Here is a 19564-nt window from a genome sequence, read left to right as displayed (position 1 = left end):
TCCATCCTTTACTCTAATAGCAAGCCCGAACTGCAGCGAGTGAAACCAGCTCGTACCGTGAACAGATATGTTCCCACACTGCGCGCAGCGGACTTTTCAGCTTGTGGTGGGTTGAGTTCGAGTGAAGCCCGGCTGCAGGTAGGAACTGTGTTCATGAAGCCGCAGCGCTCAGCCGAACAGACTGCTGCACTCAGACATGGCGCTGCACTGTGGGAAAACATGCCGACAGTATTTACTGCATTTAGCTCATGACAGCGTGGACTTCAGATTACCGGTAACGAAGCGAAGCCCGTCCAGCACCGTCCTCTCTCACTGCGAGAGGCTGTTTCGTTTTCACAGCTGAGCGCATGTAGGACAATAGCGTTAGCCTGCTAGCTGCCTAGCATCATTAGACGCTGCTTCTTTGAGGACTGGAAACTGCAGATCAGCACTGCTGGTGGTTTCTGTGACATTTATGTGCTTGTTTTCTTTTCAGGAATTAAAAGCCTTGCTGGCACTTAGGGGTCGACAGTGTGATCCATCAGAGGCCTTCAGAGAAAAGGTAAAAACAGCTGCCTTCATTTCACACATCATCTTCAGCACATTTAGTTTTATGTAGCTAGAACCCAACCCAGCTCTGGTCAAGGTGAAGTCCAGTGCATGTACATGGATTTAGATTTTTTAAATGGCAGTGCAGTTTGTGTTTCCTCTGAAACTGAAAAATGACCACTGAAAATTCTGATGTTGCCTTCATTTTCACCGTTTGAATTAAGGTGCTGTTTTGGAGAGTTGTGTATGGTTTCAAAATTAAAGACACAGCAAGTTATAATTAAAATAAATAAATAAAAAAGAACCCTAATGAACTGCTGAATCAGCTCCTAGCCTGCTTACAGTAGTTCTTTTTGACTGAATTCGGGAGATTTCTTTAGTGGCAAAGCGATCTTAACTGTTGATAAAATTATCAGCAAAAAAATTTCATGTAATTGCAACCAGCATCAATTTTTCTTCCTCAGTCTCCATTTTGGCGGCTGTGTGGCCTTTTGGAGGAAGATGTGCGGAGTGTCATGTCAAGAACAGTTTGTGGCAAGTAAGTAAAATTCATGACACAAAGAGTAAACATAGACAGAATAATTTGCACTAAGGATTTCTTCATTGATCATTTGATCAGTGTTAGTTATTTGTGTTTTAATGTATCTCTGAGGGGCCAGCACTGTAAGCTCTTCTCTTGCTTGTGAAAGATAAAAATTTGAACTTAGTTGTGAAACTTTATAGTTGTGATTTTGTTACAAATGTGTGTATTTAACTTTTAGGTCTGCATTTGAGCTCTGGGGTCATGGGAGAACGGCTGCGGAGCTGAAGTCATCACTGTTGGAGTATCCCATAGAAAAGATGGTTTGTGTCACTTGCTTGATTGACAAATTGTGCCACTTATTGTTTAATGTGTGTTTCTACTGAAACTTTCATGCATTTTGTATAAATAGACTCCTTTTCTACAAGAAGAATCAACATACAAGATTAATGTCTACACTTTCAATAAGACATTGCTGTTCAAGGACAGAATAGAGAAGATAGACGTGAGTATTCTGCGACTTCCCTTTTTTTTTTTTTTTAATCTGACAAGCATTAAACATGTTTAATTGAAACTGTGAGTGTAAAAGTTGCTGTTGCTCTGTAGGCTTTGGGTTTCCTGCCTTTTAAGGGGAAAGTAAGTCTGAAGGATCCCGATCACATTTTTTGTTTATTAGAAGACTATGGACTAGATCCTAATGACATCCCAGAGGAGCCATTCCATATATATTTTGGGAGATGGGTGAGTCAAAGTTCATTTTGATATTCATAATCCAAAATAGCAAGTAGAGTAGTATTTATACAAATTTGCAATGAGAAATAAAATATTGATGATTTCAAAAATTCTGTCACTCATTGTCTTTAGTATCTGTTCATAATTGAGAGCATCACATTTTTAACTATTACCTTCTCTCAGGTTGCAGACGGGCAAAGGGAACTGATACGCTCTCACAGTGTGAAGAAGAGGCACTTCATTGGGAACACCAGTATGGATGCAGGTCTTTCTTTCATAATGGCCAACCATGCCAAAGTAAAGGCTCATGATCTGGTCTATGATCCTTTTGTTGGAACAGGTAAGGAAGAAAAATCAACAAATTAACCAATTACAGTTTTGCAAGGACAGCATGACATCAGAGCTGGGCGATATGGACAAAAATGTTTTCACGATAAACAAAATTCATATGGTTTGGTAACGATACATATCATGATAAATGTCAAATTATTATTTCTTTAAAGTTTGAAGGCTGATTTTTGCTTTTGAGTGGTTAATTGCTGTTTTAAACATGCACTAACACTGAAATATGACTGAGCAGTGTGACTGTGCTGTAGTTATGAGGAGCAGGCGTGATTTAACGTTGCTAAAGCTTGTTAGGATGTAAGGAGAGGTGAGTTCACTGTAGTCCAGTACCAGTGGTGGACAGTAACTAAGTAAATGTAATTCATTACTGTACTTAAGTAGTTTTTTCATGTATCTGTACTTTACTTAAGTTTTTCCATTTTGGGCCACTTTTTACTTTCACTCCACTACATTTCAGAGTCTAATATCTGACTTTTTACTCCACTAATTTGAGAAATCTGTCGTTCCTTTTGGTTTCTGTGTGTATAAAAACGTAACATGTCAAAACAAAAGAAGCGCAAAGCAAGAACACCAATCAGGGCACAGTGGTCACTTTGTTCTGATCTTGTTTTGACCTGTTGGTCATACCAACCCAGTGCAGCACACAGTTCAACGTCAGTGCAGCAGCATAAAAATGTGGGAGCACATACGTCACCTAAATGATGAACTAACCTAACTTTGTGTAAATAGACAATATAGAAATATGTACACATATGCAGTCGTGACTGGCGAGTTTCTTTTTTTCTGAATTCATACAAACACTTTCAATTTATAGTAAATTAGTTTGGATTAGTTTATGTTTATGAACAGAGACCTACAGATCAATATAGTAAAGGAAACTCATTTGTGAACCTGAGTTTAAAGCAAGTTTTTGTTCAACTTGTAACTAAGTTACAAAGTAATCTTAAACTGAAACTTTGTTTGTTTGTAAAAAGTGATTTCAGAGCCACTCGGTTCTCCCTGATGGAAACTGTTTACCTTCAGTGTTTTGTGTCTCACAATCACATCATTTTAATAGAGATCAGTGTCAGACTAATTAATGACATTCTATTAACATGCTATTAACTAATGGTTTACCAACAGAGACACTGGAGGATTTTCACCTAAAATGAGTTCATGAAGCGAGTCTTGTTACAAAAATGATAACAGGACATCAGAGTAATAATTAATCTTTTAGTACTTTTACTTTTTATACTTAAGTACATTTGAAGACTAATACTTTTGTACTTTTACTCAAGTTGAGGTCTAGAGTAAGAACTTCTACTTTTACTCAAGTCATATTTTGCCTTGGGTATCTCAACATTAACTCAAATAATGATTTGTGAACTTCATCCACCTCTGTCCAGGACAGTTATGCCACTTATCTCATCACTCGCATTTGGTCACAGGAGTGCAGATCACTGATCGCTCCATTCAAACAGGGAACGTTTCAGACTTTGCTGAAATATATTTGCTGACTCATTTTACTTATTGCCCCCTCCCTCTCTAATAATGTTTAAAACTTTGAAGTGTGCTGTGATCAGTATAGCTGAGTAAAAATGAAAGTACAGCAAGAAAATGTTATGAATTTAAACCTTTGAATATAGGTTTCATGAATGTGGCTTCATAATCACTGCTTGAAAAGCAGTTGTTATTGTTGAAATCCATGTCCTTTAAATGTTGCTATGTAGCAACATTGCTTTGCCATTTTCTGTCTGTACCTGATTGTGCAGATTCAGAATTCAGGTTGATTACAAAGATTGCCGTGCGAACAATTGACCATCCCAACCGTAAAGCCTTTTTACATTTTTATTTATTCTCGCATTTATATCATGTTAGAATGTTACTAGCATTTAACACGTCTATTTACGCTTTGCTGGAAGTTCTGTCCACTGGGCCTGTTTGACCAGAAAGTTCAGTTTATTCTGTACTAGTGAAGTGGCTGTTTAGTTTCTTTGAGGAGCTCTTTTATCTGATGAAAAATAAATTAATAAAAATAAAAGTTGTTAAATTGGCACTAATTGCTACTAAAATGCTATTATTTGTAGGAGTGCATTAAAAATTCAACTCGCTGTTAATTGTAAGAGTATACTTCTCATATATGACTCAAAATCCATTTTGTCATACTGTACATTACATAGATTAATAGCTATTTTTTTACTTAACAAATTTGTCTCAGTTTCTGCATTTGATGAGCCATGTTGATTATTTAATATATTGTGGACTAGTAATATTTATTTAAACATAAGCAGCAGATCAAGATAAAGCACATTTTCTCAAACAAGAAACAACATAGTAGATCATAACGATAATGTCTATAATATACAAAAATAATACATAAAAACCCATTTCCCATTTGCTTGCCTTTTTTATTTTAAAGCCAGCGTTTAATGCAGGCGTGCAGTTTGCAACTGAATCAGGAGTTTGTTTGGTGACTCATTCTGTCTGGATGATGAAGGAGGCGTAGTTCTCTTTACTGCTTTTCATTCTCTCTTAACAGGAGCCAGGAGCTGACATCTTTCTCTATAGGTTATTTTTGACTGCTCATGGAAAGTTCCATATATTCAGTCTAATGTTTTTCCATTTCATGGCCCACATATTTTATTTTTTTCTTTTTTGACCTCAAAAGCTTGTAGTCTGTGTCATCAATCACATTAAGGAATAGTGTCTGGGCAGCGTTGATTTTCACTCTCCTCTCCCTTTCTGCCCGGCCGTGCCGTGGCTCCGTAAATAGCGTGCTGTGGCTCATGTCTTTCTGCCAGTCTTTATCATAAGCGTCTGCCATCACTATTTGAGGTGTGAGATCTGCTGGCCAGATGTGCTAATTTACTACCACTTTCAGTGGAAGGCCTGGGCAAAGCTCTCCTCACAAGCTTTAGATGCTTTTGTGTTTACAGCTGGAAAGGAAATGTCTAAATTAAACTAAAGTGCTATTGCTGTTGATTTCAATTTTACAACTTAGTAAAAACAGCCTGTGGAAGACCACTATTTTCTTTCTTGACCTCTTCATTCCTTCTCAATTCTTCTCAATTCTTTCTCATTTAGGTAGTCTTCTGGTTGCATGCTCTCACTTTGGAGCTTACGTGTGTGGGACAGACATTGATTACAACACTATCCATGGAGTAGGTAAATGTCTAGTTAATGGTGTCATACTTCTCTTTAGGAAACTAAAGTCTTGTAACTTCGTAAATGTTCTTAGGTGGCTAAGAAATTGTTTAACCTAATCCTGCTTTGCAGTGTTTTAATAGTGTCTGTGTCAAATGTCTTGCAGGAAAGGCAAGCAGGAAGAATCAGAAGTGGCGGGGTCCGGATGAGAATATCAGAGCAAACCTGCGTCAGTATGGGACAGAGAGCTTCTATGTTGATGTCATGGTGTCTGATGCCTCGAAGCCTGTTTGGAGGAAAGGAGCACTGTTCGATGCCATAATCACAGACCGTATGTTTACAATGATTTATTTCTCACCTTTTTCCAACAAATTTTGTCCATTTCCGTTGCTAGAAATCTTGGATTTTTAAAAAAAGCAATCCTCTACCCCTTGTTCTCACGCTTTTTTGTATTTCTGCATGTATTTTCACATAAATAATGCAAATTAATGGAATGGATGCTATTTGTAGTCTTTAAAAGTGCTATGTAAATTAAGGTGACTTCACCTGACTTTATGCAGTCTAATACATACAACAAAAACTTAAAAAAAAATGTATAATTTTAAATTGCAAAATTTGTTCAGATGTCTGCCTAATTTTTTATTGAAACATTTTAATTCAACTTATATGAATGATGATGAGTGCTATTTTGTCTGGTTTGCAGCTCCTTATGGCATTCGTGAATCAACTAGGAGAACAGGTTCTCACAAAGAGATCGTGAGTCCTCCTGAAGACTTGTAAGTTTATCTTCCTTTTCTTCATGCATTTTTAAAGTAACCAATTAACACTAAGCTTAGCCTATAAGCCATCCATCCAGTAAGGGTAATGCTCCTCAAACTCCTGTTTTTTCTATTTGGTATTTAGGAACTAGTTCTGGTGCTACATGCTATGCGCTGTGTATGATTTCACTTCATTTTCATCAGTTTATCACTGCAATATACTATTAATACATCATTACAGCAATAATGAACATGTTTAAAATTATGGTTAATTATGAAATTTAAATTGGTTTCAAGAGCAAATATTTGGGTACAAGTTAAGAAATGCCAATAAGTAAATGCTGTTTAGGCCAGCCATTTACTATGCATGTTTTTTTGCCGTTCTAACAAAACAGTTCAGGTATAAATTACATCTGTCTCTGTTGCAACATGGCCAGTAGAAAATATTGCTTGCTTGCTTCTCTCTAAAACCTGAAACAATCTGCCTTTTAACATTTGGCAGCCGTATTTACCTTATAGTTAACTCGCCTATTATGTATTTTTTAATATTGATTATTACATTCTTGTTATTATGATTCTCATCTTCTTATCTAAAGTTTTTTTGTCTTTCATATTATGTTTTTAGCCCTTTAAATCCCTGTGTTCTGCATATTTTACATATTAAAGGGACCATGTAAATTTTGTCCCTGCTGAATGGTGCTGGTTATTTTTATTTTATTATTTTTTATTATTTTACTCTCTTACAGTTCTGGTGAGAGTCATGTCCCTGTTTCCATGGCGTATCATCTAAGTGACATCTTTGCTGACCTGTTAAATTTTGCAGCGCATCACTTGGTCATGGGTGGACGGCTGGTTTACTGGCTTCCTATTTATAGACCAGAGTAAGTAAGCATAATTATCTTCCTGCAGTTGCACTACTACTACAGGCTTTGTGTTGATCTTTACAGTCCCTTCGGTTTTCACAAATGCTTTTATTTATTTAATTAATTTTTTTTTTTTAGCTCCATGGACACTCTCTGTTGCTTTATGATGATACAGCATATGGACATACAGAATTGCATGCTTTGTTGAATATAAATCACTAGGGGGCAGTCTGGCACTTTGTGACAGTTGTAAATTGCATCAGTGTCAGTAGTATGAGCCACTCATTCTAAGTTGGGTGCTGGACTTGCTGAGGCCTGCTGGCTTGAGAGCAGGTGGAAAAAAGGGACATTCCACTCAGCTTCTGCAGTTGCTGACTACACACGGTCCTGTCCATGTAGCCTGCAGATTGCAGGGCTCGTGAGGCACCTCAGTCTGTGATCTGATATACAGTCAGCACTTACCTCCAGCAGCAACACCCCCAAATATATATATATATATATATAATTTTAGTGGATACTCTCAGACTTGTGAGGCTTGCTGATTCAAACATTAATACTTTCAGTCTGCTCTCTGTTATTTAAATACTTACCTTATTTACGCCATTTATTTTGATAACAATTCTCAATTATTCATAAGTTATTTTTAGTGTCTATTTTGTTAGAGGGTGATGTGGCAAGGGTTGAAAGTTATATTGGAGAACTTTTATTTATCTCAGCCAGACCGTCCTATATAGCATAAATAAGATTTCTGTAGAATCTTTTTATAAAGTTTTTATTTTATATATATATATATATATATATATATATATATATATATATATATATATATATATATATATATATATATATATAAATAAAATCCGCCTGAATCTCATTATTATTAACGTCAAAATCATATCAAACCCGACATCCCTACTGCGCATACATGTAAACTGTACACAAATTTAGGTGCTTCCTATTTTCATTCTATGTATCAAAACAGCACTATATCATATTAAATTGACTTTTCAGTTTTGTATATTGTTACATACCAAACATATCTAAAATTTTCATGCCTGCTTTTGCTCAATTAGAAGTGCTTTTTGGTGCCTGCTTTCAGGATTCCATAAAACCGATTTTAGAAGAACGCTGAAATCAACTGACTTATAGTGCATGTGCTCCTGAGCACATCTTGTCCTGTGTGACTTATTCATGCCCTAATACCAAACACGCATGCAGACTAAACAGTGCTGAACTCCAGTATAAGGTCAGGGTTTAGGTTCAGTAAGTATCTTGTTACCACTGACCTGAATGTATGGTGTTCCAGTGATGGATATAAACTGTTTAAAGAGAAATGTTACCACACAGACCTCATAGGAGGCTAAGATCTTGTCACATTCACAGTTGGAGAGGTGATGGCTAGCTAGGGGTGTGATCTGTAACAGTAGCTTGCTGCAGCCATCTTCAGGGTTGAAAAAAATGTATTACTGCTCAAACTGAGTAGATCACCAAACATTACAGGGGTAAACTTTTGTCCATTTGATTTCATTACAGTTCTATAAGAAAAGATTCAGTGCATCGTGAAATCCTCAGATTTTACTACAGATGAAATACAGTATTTTGGTATCATTCAGAATTATTAATATAAATACAGAGTATGCAAATGAGACAGGAGGATATTTTACACAGTAATGGAGCATGGATAATTAAAACAAAACAAGTTTACAAAAAAATTAAAAGTAGCTCAAGGATTTTATTTTGGCCAAAAAATTAGAACATTCTTTACTGAATGTTGGTATAATTGATTGTAATCATCAGTATTCACATTATAAAGTTGATATAGCTGAATCAGAATAGCTGAATCTTCAGATATATGTACTTTACCCCCCCGTTGAACATGAATAAAAAGCACTTCTAATTAGCACATTAGAGCAACGCTAATGCATCCATAAGGGGGCACTATCCCCTGGTGGTTGGTGTTGGTGTTCTTTGGGCTTCTTTGACTGACTGTCTCTGCAGCGACGGTTTGTGTAGCAACACTGTTGTTTATAAACAGTGGTGTCGGAAGAGGGGACGACTGCCTCAGGAATCTGGGCCTGCTGTGCTTTTGGGCCTCAGCAGTCAGCGGTGTAACCGACGTAGTTAACCCCCCAGAATATACACAGGCTTGTGGGGTGAGCTCACCATCGACGCCCACACCAATTAAACACCTCTGTCACTGTGAGGAGCACACCCTCTGCTGTGCATTAACACACTGCCTTTCCTTGAACTCATTAGCCTGTTTCCTCCTTTATCTGCATTGTAGCTGTTACAGTGTTCCAGCAGCCACACTTCTAGTCCCTTCCACTTTTTGTAATGATGGAAAAGCATTACAGGGGTGGTTATCTGAAGCATTTTAGCAAAGTTAAGCAGAAAACTAACACTAAACAGCTGAGTTTCCATCATTTTCTTGGCAGGCAGGGTCATGAAGTCTAATAGCATCTGTTACATGTGCTGTAATACAGCATTGTTATGTTCCATGCCTAATTTGAGTCACAGTAGGAAATAGTTTTAAGGGTGATGATTTTGATCTCACTGACTGAATTTCTGGGTTTTTTGAGGCATATGGGTACTCAAAATAACATTTCAGCTTTACAGGTATTTAATCTTAACAACAGATGTATACAGTAAGCAGTGTATATCTTCAGTATCTGTTGCATGCCATTAGACAAATATAAAATACAGAAATACAGACCATTTTTAGCTACAGGTGAGCATGTTCATCCTCTTGGGTCAGTATCAGAGGGTGAAGCTATTTCTTTTGTTAGTGAAATAATGACATTCCTTCAGTTTATGTTAATTTAGTGTAATTATGTTATTTCCTACTAAATATTGGTACATTTTTGTCTTCTGACACTTGACTGATGTGCTGCACAACATACAGAGAAGGTGCTCTCCTAGTTAGGGAGAACAGTATGATCCAAGTTCGCCAGTGGCATGGCATAATATTTGGCAAGGCCCACATCAGCCGACTAACTGAACTTAGTACACATGGCATCACAAATGAAAGGTGAGCCTTTGAGCATGTTAGCGGTTTTAGAAAAAGTCCCTTAATTCCTCGTAGTTGCTCATGCTAGCGTGAAACAAAAACAAGCAAATGCATGGAGAGTGTGAAAACTTTTCTCTTGCCAATGTTGTTTTGGATTTTGCTCAAGCCTGACAAATGCTGGCTCGCTTGAAGTATGTCCAGGCCTTAGAAGAGCGTGGGCACCACAAGGTTAAAGCCGAGCTGAATGTAATCCATATGAGCTCTAAGTTAATCAGGCTCATTAAGGCATACAGGGATCGGTGGCGTCCTTCCACTCTGACTCACAGCTCTATATTCTGAAGAGCTGTCAGATGATTTCTGTGGAGAGCGCTCCCCGGAGTGCCCTTTCCTGGAAAGAAGTGATGTTTGATATTTCTCCTAGGTGACGGCAGTACCATGGTAAACCATTGGATGGAGGTGTATGTGTATCTTTAAGTTGGCTGTATAAACACTTTGCTTGGTAAGGGCAAGTGATTCAAAATGATCAAATGATTCAAAATAATTTATCATACTTTCTAAAATTCATTTTGATTATTTGCATTTCTCTTAATTGCTGAAGTAATATTCTAAAGTACAACTTAAAAACGCTTGCCAGCACATGACTAGTCAACACAGCTTTGAGCAGTTATGAGCAGTTGTACACACTTAATATCATAATGTTTTTCATTAAAACACAAAAATGTTTATGGCGGGACGCAGGTTGAATTCAGTAGAATGGTCCATATACAGTCAAAAGTCCTCCTTTATAATTGTATCTTCTAGCTTTCACGTTCATTCATACAACTCATGAATGAAAGTGTTTTCCCCTTTGCTGCTGCTTTTGTTAGTTTGCTGCTCATAGATTCATCTATAAATCTCCTATGAACACCATCTAGCACAGTCTTCCAAAGATATTGTTTTAAAGGCCAATTAAATGTTGTGTTGAAATAAGAGGTGTTACAATCGCAATTTTGTCATAGTAACATGCAGTGTGCAAGCACCTGGGCTTCAGTCTAGACTACTACAAATGGTCCATAGAGTCATACTAGGAAACTGCATTAACAGCCTTAAATGATATAATTACATTACGTTATTGCGTTGCTTGCTGTGAATTGTGCAGGTTTGCATGGCCTTTGGTGTTTTGATTCATGTTTAGCTAAAGTGTGATGCCATGTGCCCTTTCAACTGCAGGTACTGTGAAGAGATGGTGCCATTACACCCTTGCCTCTCTGTCATCAGCAACTGTGAACAGACTCTGTCCAGCCACACATCCCGAAGGCTCATCACAATGGAGAAGATCAAGGAGCCTGAGGTGTGTGAGTGCAGTTGGGCATACACACACATGCAAGTTTTAGGAGAGGCTTTATTTAAGATGTTTACTGTGCGTTAGTTAAGAGTAGAGCTTCTTATACGTGAGGCTCAGAGAAAACCCACCATCTGGTAGCAGTTGGCTCACTTTTTTATACTACACTTTAATGACTTAATCACACATTGTATGGAAAATAATCCATCTTTGGATTTGACAACCACTTCACTTCAAAACCCCAAATTGTTCCCATAAAGACCCAAGTGAATCATTTACTCGCACATACACACACACACACACACACACACAAAGGCCTGCTATTTTATCTGTGCAAACTGGCATGTGTCTCAGGCTCCTTGTGCATCAAACCTGGAACACATGAGCTGTACGTGTCACATTTTCATAGCTTATGCTGCTGCTTTCAGCACCCCCTTTTTCAGATTGCTTTCATGTGATCTTGGCTTCAGTTCTCTGTCAAAAATATTTATATCTTTGCTCAGTGTAATTGAACATCTGTAGTTGCTTGAATTAAAGTTACTTTTTATTTTTTTAAACAAAAGCTTATCTAACTGTAATCACTGCACTCAAAAGATGTTTGTAAAGACTGAGCTGAAGAATGGCTCTCCACATTTGAAGCAGTAGTACAGTACTAACCCATACTGGAGCTTGGGTGAAATTTGACTTCTTACTAAATGTTTTGTCCATCATTGTGGCTAAGATTGTTAGGAAGGTTGTCCTGCTAAAGGCAAATATCCCTCTAATATAATCTTACACTGTACTGTTTCAGAAAGGTTAACACACACAATATGAAAACATATGCTTCATGAACATTTTTGAAAAAAAGTATCACTTACATGGCCAGTGCATTAGAAGAACCTTTTGAACTAGAGTTGTATTCTCATCATGATTATAGCCAGCTAGCGCATCACAGCTAGCCAATTTAAAGTTACTTGTGAATTAATCCTAGTATTTTAGTTCTATAAGGCCATGTAGAGACTGGGAGCAAGCACAGGAACCTAGACATGGGTCATTTATCTTTCTTGTGGTTTGAAACTACCACAGATTCTATTGGATAATCAGTTAGACAGATTATTTATTATTTTTTTATAAGTCTACTTATTTACACACAATTGTATTTAGTAGAAATCGTATAAGCTGTTTAGTTTTCCAAATCTCAGTTGAGTCATGTGAGGTTGTCAAAGATTTTGAGTTTCCAAGATTAGTTGTAAATTAGCCATTCCTATATGCTAAAAGTATGACATTTAAACTCCATAAACCACTGAAGTTTCTTCTTTTCATACTGACATTAATGTAAATTCTGTGCTTCTTGGCACATATATGCATGTGCAGCTTTGCTGTAAGGAAGACAGAAAATTGTTGGCTAGTGTGCTATATTCTGTGCATTTAGTATGTCATTATTTACAGTATATTCTCATGTACAAGTGGTAGAGAAATGGAAACTCGTGCCTGTTTTGTAGCACTGTCATATATACAACGTGCTGTTAAGTTGTTTGAAAAAGAGAGGAGCTCCACTGGGTTAGGACCAAAGCATAGTCAGCATTGGTCTAGCTCTGTCAAACAACACTCAGCCCCGAGGAGAGCTTGGTTTTTGTCCTCCCCACACTCGCGCTCTCTCTCCATTTCTCACTCTTTCTATTTCTCTCTCACTGCAGCTTAGTGAAGACATTCTCAAAATCCTAGTATAGCCTTCTGGAGGTTAACTCTCCTCCCCAGATTTCTCTGTATTGTTATTCTTGTTTTATTCTTAATGAAATCAGAGATTTCAGAGGGTTGGGAGGAATACTTTTTTGATGGAAATTAAAGTCGCACAGCTGAGACATACATAAAAAGTCAACAAAAAGAGCACCAGCAAAAAACCTAGAAACCTAATTGGTTAAGCATCCTAGGCTAAAGCATACTGCCTTGGCTGGCATGAAAATATGTATGGTCCATTTATTTTACCTTTGACTGAATGTTCAAAAGTGGACTATTGCTTGGGCATTTCTGCGGAGCCTATTTAAGTAATTTTACAAAAGAGCTTGCCCACTGCCAAATTAGCAGACCTATGTTTCATCCCATATCAGAGCCAATTCTGTTTCAGAGAGAAATAGAACAGCAAAGATAGATAACATGGTTACTGGGCAGTGATTGGAGGGCTCAGAAAGTAAAGTGGGGCTTGGGGTAGACGCTCAGGAATGAAGCAGATTGTGTGATTGTTTGGTTTGGTCACAACATGATGACACAATGGCATAATTCATTATTACTGACAGTTGTTTGTGTTTATTTTAAATGATTTTCTTCTCATCTCCAGCAGGCCTGAGTGTCTTTCGTGAGGGGGGCTTGGGGTCTTCTTAGGGCAAGCTATGTGGTGTAGATATAAACTCCTCTGGGGTAGAGGTGCATGCTTGTTCTGGTTCTGGAGGCTTTTAGTGGTGTGGTAGGACTGAGTTCAGACTGCCTGGCAGAAAGGGGCAAAAAGGATGGAGGGGCACAGGTGGTGCTGATGATTCACAGTGCTGGAATCTTCACTTCCAGTTCTCGGTGTCCCTGGCACCTTGCAAGGTACTTCCATTCTGCTCTCCTCAAGTCAGTCCTGCCCTGCCTAACAACCTGGCATAAGTGGCATTCAGGAAAAACTGAACAGTTTAATACCTTTCTGTCATTATGCTTGGCTGTGAGGTCCTGATGGAAATGCACACAAAAGGAAATACTCACCAGAAAGTACCCTGCTGGTGACTAAGTGGAGCTTAGTGGTGTGCTGTAAGAAAGTGGTTTTGTTTCTGAATTAATGAATCGAAATGCAAGACTTTTCAGGACACAGAACACCTAATAACCAAATGAGATCATGACATTTCAGTTTGGAAACAAATGGTAGGTAATTTGATCCATCCAGCTGCATCGGGACAACCTTTACGCAACTGCACTCCATTCTTTCTTTCTTTTTTTTTTTTTTAAATAGCAGATTTATGTGAAACAGACTTGATATGTGAAACATTTTGCAGTTCTTGCAGTTTTTGCATGAATGAAATGGTACAATGGTAATAATTGTCTTGAGTAATTCCTTCATTACCATTATGTATTTTCTTTCAGAAATCAGATGTGCTAGCACATTTAGCAGATTCCCGCTTCAGCCCATACCAGGGCCATAACTCCTTCAGAGAGAAGTACTTCAGTGGCATCACCAAAAAGAACGGGAAAGGCAGTGAAAGAACCGCCACAACCGAGAGTGACGGATTTTAGAAGAAATAAAGATTTTTAATCAGGTGATTTGTATTAAATACTGCTTTAGTGTGCTGCTGTACTCTGTAAACTCTGTAATTAAAGTTTTGCTGTTTTTTTTTTAAAAAAAACAAACATTGCTACAAAATATGATTTCAATAAAAAAATATACATACTCCTTTTCTTTATCTGCTTTCTTTCCAATCTCACCTCAGGTGAAAGTAAGCTCAAGAGAGCTGCGTGTATTTATGGCTGCGTTAACTTTGAGTGTTTAGATAAAGTGTGAATGGGATGTAAATAATCCTTGTGTCTCAGAGTGGACGGTGATGATGTAGAGGGGGTTTCACCTACTGTACATTGGGGGAGGATGATGGACTACTGTTTCCTGTTGTATGAACTTAGTTAAGACGCTTGATTAATGAATCGCTCTTAAATTTAAGTCCAAGAAAATCATCTGGGAGATTTATGTTCAACATAAATTGGATCCTCTAACATTAAGCAAAGCATTTGTATGACTTGGGTTGGACATAAATTTAATATTATAAATAAAACGTGTGCACGTCCAGGTGTTTCTGCAAGGATTCTCTTCAGACAGAAGTCATTTCATTATGTGCTTACATTACAAATGGTACATTCCAGCCGTCTCTGAAGCTCGTCTGACATGCGTATTGTTTTCATTGATATAATTTGTTACTTGAATGGTTTTTGTTCATGATTTCCTTTGTTGATGTCTGATGGTCTGTTGTTGCTTCTAGAGGATTCTCTTTATCAGAAGTAGCGGAGGGGAATGTGTAACAATTGAAATAAGAGATTCTGTTGGAGTGGATTGTATTCATTTGAAGAAGGCTTATGCTTGATTACAAATTTTGCTAGTGGGCCTTTCATAGCCACGGGAAGGTGTTTTGTGTAGGAGGTGTGAGGGTTCAGAGGGATGTCCTGTATGTCTTTTTTCCTTTTTTTGGTTGTTTTTGAGAGTAAAGAAACGCAGAATTTAAAAAATGTGCAATAAGCTGCATTGATAATGGATAAGTGGAGGATCACTATACATTGTTAAGGAGACTAGGTGCAAGCTGCTCTGCCCTTGCATTTTTTTATTTTATTTAACATGCTATAGATGTTATTTAAAAACATTTCCTAATATATTTTTTCTGGACAGATATTGGTGTTAACAGATATCTGATTGATATTTTTTGTCTCCTTCATTGTTGCTTTCCATCCTGCTGCTTCTTATTTTGTTTGTTTAGTCATCATGATATTGTCTGTCTCTACTTTCCTCTTGTTTTTGCTTTATTTTCAGCCTTTTCTCATCTGTCTACTTCACTCTCTCACTCTGTCTCACACTCTCTCACTCTCTGTCTCAGCACTGGAGATTTGTTTGCAACTGTTGCGTACTTCTTAGTGCGATAGCCTAGTTTACTAGTTATGCGGCCACATGTTCTGCCCTGGACCTCAAATCTACTCAGCAAATGCTTATTCTGTCATTTAGATTGCTGTAGTATTGACACCTACCAGACTTCTGTTAAGAATATTTGATGTACTTTATTACTATTATTTATTTACTTTTGGTCAACTTTTGCCCTCAAGGAGGGTACCCAGGGCAACACTCCTCTGTTGGCTCCACCTCTAGTTGTACACATTGGAGTGAGATACATCAGCCAAAGCATACACTTTACACCAGCTGTTCAGAACGTCCCCTCCCTAGAGAGCTCCTCTAAGCCTGGCCTAAAACAACACCGCTCTTGCTGTGGGTGGAAAGTTCATGTAGACTATGTATTTATTGTGTTCATTGAACAAGTGCTGAATTTATGCCAAATATATTGGATTCATGCTTATCTCTGCACAAGGATTTAATGAAACGTCTTAGCTTGTGATGGAATTGTGCAGAGAATGATTCACATTGAACATATTTTCCACAAGCATTGCACTATGGGAAGATCATTTCTATTGGTCCATTCATCATGACATTTTTGGGAAAAAATGAAAATGGAGATTCATAGGTTTTCTTTTTTTGTGAGCAACAATAAATATGAAATCTTGATCTTTCATAATGTACATGTACATACTCTATTTGTTAATGGATTATTTAAACTGTGTTTATGCCTGTAATCTCTAATGCTCCTGACTTGTCTGGCTGTCTTACTCAAATGATGCATTTTAGGATTTTGCTTGTTTACCTTTTGTAGCTGCTGTGGCACTATGATGTGTTTTTGCCCCCCAAAAAAGAACCACATCTGTTGATGACTTACGATTTAGCTCTTAAGTGTTTTTCACGGTGCTGGACTTTCGCTCTTATAAGTGCCTGAAATATCCTAATTGATGTTAATCTGCAATAACTCCCCTTTGTTTGTAAATGAGCTGTGCAGTTTAAATAGGGTGCTCATGAACAGCCAATAAAACTAATATCCAGCAAAAACAATAAGCACATGCTCCTTAGCCCAGTAAGGACGCCAAGGAGACGGTTTTATTAGATACAGATGGTAGCAAAAACAAACGCTCCTCGTTCACCCACACACTCCACAAGATGTTTAGGCGAGGAAAGGAACAAATAGCCAGGGCAAGACCAAATATCCACCCTCCAGTTCCACTATTCCTCACAGTTAGTCAGCAGCTTTTGTGTTTTCCAACCACGGTTTACGTGTGGCTATGCAATTATTCATCTCAAAATTCTCCACCTCAACTCTTTGTAAGTTATGCTTCCACAAATGTTTATCAATGGGCTATGGCCAAAAGAGGGGCAGTTGTGCAGGTTTTTCTTTTTTTTTTTTGCTGTGCGTAGTTTCAAATTCCCAGTCTGGCTTTCTGGGATTTGCCATGAGGACTCCCCCTCTCTCCCTCAGTTCATCCCATGTAAACAAACAGTCCCTGCAGAGGAACAGATGTGCAGTCCAAGCTTATTGTTTTTTTTTCCAGCTCCACTATGGAAATTTGCCATCATGTAACAACTAAGGACAGGTCTTCCAGACACAGATTAAGCCTAGGAGTAGACTAGTAGAGAAAGAGATTTGTGGAGAAACCCTGTTCAAATTCTAGGCTTTTTCCCCTCGGGGGTATCAAATATTTACTTTCACTGGTTGGAGCATTTATAGTTCTCTCATAGAGGTTTCACCATCTGCTTTTGTAGTATTCTGCAAATTGGACTGAGCTTAGACTCTGAACTTTGAAACGAAGTATACATCTGAGATATGTAGCAACAACTCTGTCTTCTTGCAGTGAGTGTTTTCTGATGGTTGTGAAAATTCTCTGTGAAATGCTGAATCAGACACCGCTGTGAGATGGATCGGCATGGTTAAGCAGGAGACACTAGGGGCAGACTAATGTGGTCACCACTCCCTCCAAGATGCAGGGAGGGCAGCTCTAAGTGAAAGGTAATTAAGTGCCCCAGTGCCAGCCTGATAAAGGAGCGGCGGGGGTCTCAGCTAAATTCAAAGCAAACAAACCTCAAAGCACAAAGACTAGATAAATGTGTGAGAGCCTCCATTGTGTATTGTTTCTGTCCAAAGATAACCCTGCCTTTCTAAAGGGCTCCTTGGCCTGATCAGGATCTGCACAGTTTATACTCTTCCTCATAGGGCCTGTTTCCTAGACCCAGATTAAGCCTAAACCTACACCAAATTTTAATTGTGACCCACTGTGGGTATTACAATGTAGTCCAAGATTAGATATAATCTATGTAAATTGGGATCAGCCCTTACTGATGACAAAGGAGAATACAGCTATAGAACTTGTCTAAAAGTTTGCTTCTAGAGGTGGTCATTGGTTAAAGAAGTACCCATTCAGGTACAGATTACTGATTGTCAACTAAAATGTACTCTGCAACTTACAGTAATCTAGTAATGTGATCTCCATTGCTTTTGTATTATTTATTTTCAAATCAGACAACTTAGACGAGATAAAACAAATTTCAACAAGATATCTTTAAACAAGGCGAATGGGAAAATGTGCTGTTTTATGTAACAAAATAATAGAGGTGCTGTATAATTGTATGCCAAAACTACTGGACATACTGTGGGAAAGAAAAACAAACAGGAAACATGTCTTTAAGTGACATATATCTTTTGCCCCCCTACAAAAAAGGGTTCTAAAGGGTGGAAAGTTGTCTAAATAATGGTACATTTTGCATTTTTGCATTTTGCATTTTTATAAGATGAAACTTTGAATGTTTATGCATATGGCTTAGATGTCCACAGCTCAGTTTTAGCTGCTTTCGGAAACGCACACCATATCTGACAAAGGAAAGGACAAATTAAAATTCCCTTTGATGTTTATTATGAGTTGCTGAGTTACAGTCCATATCAGTGGGAAAATAAAATGTTGCATTTTTTAATCATCTGGAAAATGAGGTTTAGTGTGCAAGAGTGGTGTAAATGTAATCCTGCTAGTAAGCACTCTGCAATCTGTCTTCCTTTACTACCCAATTCTGGTGGCCAGAGACCTATAATTTTAAGATGATTTCTCAAACGTCCTGCAGATTACAGCATGTTTTTCAGTATACATAATACTTTAACTGTAAGGCAAATCAAAAAAGGACAGAAATTGGACAAAGAAGACAGGCAAAACTGCCAAAGCTGTGCTGGTCTGTAGTTACTTTCTCCAAAGAACCTCTGATATGCTAATGGTAGATCTTGAAGATCACAAGAAGGTCAGGAGTTTTGCGTGATAATCGCTAATCACTGTAGCAGACTCTGTGCTGCTTTGCATAAGTGTCTACCATATGTTTTTGTCCTTCCTCATGCCGTTATTTTCCTCAATGAGGCCCAGATTTTTTCTCACTTCCCTTCTCAAATGGAGCAAACAAATACTTAGAGTGCTTAAGCAACAAAAATAAACATTTAAGTTTATTTTTTGAGAAAGCACAGATCACTAAGGAGCATATTACTCACTTTTAATGATAGAACACTGGAAGTGGACAGCGTCAGTGACCGGGCCTGACTTATAGCAATTCCTTTTTTTGGAGCATTCATCCTGGCTCAGTTACAATACCATTATAAAACAGTTTGGTTAGTACCAAGAGCGTCTGTTTTCATTGTTGAGAGACGATATCATTAGCACTTATGAGATTCCAGTGTTACCCAACAAATCTTCACATCCTCCTCTGAAACTGTGCAATAATAAACATCAATGAGTGAAACAAAAATGCTTTACTGA

The 19564-nt window shown here is 37.9% G+C and overlaps 1 protein-coding gene across 3 annotated transcripts; it reads left to right on the top strand.

Annotated features, from left to right (window-relative positions):
* The first annotated feature begins 52 nt into the window (after positions 1-52).
* On the top strand, positions 53-14594 carry trmt11 (tRNA methyltransferase 11 homolog). Of its 3 annotated transcripts, XM_037537083.1 has the most exons (14): positions 53-138; positions 476-541; positions 993-1066; positions 1290-1371; positions 1461-1553; positions 1655-1789; positions 1964-2120; positions 5189-5269; positions 5415-5579; positions 5952-6024; positions 6159-6163; positions 6830-6887; positions 11086-11206; positions 14291-14594. In XM_037537083.1, the coding sequence occupies exons 3-14, from the start codon at positions 1044-1046 to the stop codon at positions 14438-14440; spliced, it is 1143 nt and encodes a 380-aa protein (XP_037392980.1). In that variant the 5' UTR covers positions 53-138; positions 476-541; positions 993-1043; the 3' UTR covers positions 14441-14594. The 3 variants fall into 3 exon arrangements, with proteins under 3 accessions (XP_037392980.1, XP_017564657.2, XP_017564658.1); XM_017709168.2 differs by lacking the exon at positions 6159-6163 and having other exon boundaries at positions 6753-6887; XM_017709169.2 differs by lacking the exons at positions 53-138; positions 6159-6163 and adding an exon at positions 145-274 and having other exon boundaries at positions 6753-6887.
* Positions 14595-19564: the final 4970 nt, after the last annotated feature.

This window comes from Pygocentrus nattereri, chromosome 3, assembly GCF_015220715.1.
Source record: "Pygocentrus nattereri isolate fPygNat1 chromosome 3, fPygNat1.pri, whole genome shotgun sequence".
In the NCBI taxonomy this organism is placed as follows: domain Eukaryota; kingdom Metazoa; phylum Chordata; class Actinopteri; order Characiformes; family Serrasalmidae; genus Pygocentrus; species Pygocentrus nattereri.
This window is presented reverse-complemented; position numbering and strand designations above follow the sequence as displayed.

What these genes read in the sequence shown, in the direction of transcription:
- trmt11 (XM_017709169.2), top strand. Translation starts at nt 197, where the DNA reads ATGGCGCTGCACTGTGGGAAAACATGCCGACAGTATTTACTGCATTTA. An exon ending in ACAGAATAGAGAAGATAGAC is followed by an intron (nt 1,554 to 1,654) that starts GTGAGTATTCTG and finishes GTTGCTCTGTAG; the next exon opens with GCTTTGGGTTTCCTGCCTTT. An exon ending in CAACACTATCCATGGAGTAG is followed by an intron (nt 5,270 to 5,414) that starts GTAAATGTCTAG and finishes AATGTCTTGCAG; the next exon opens with GAAAGGCAAGCAGGAAGAAT.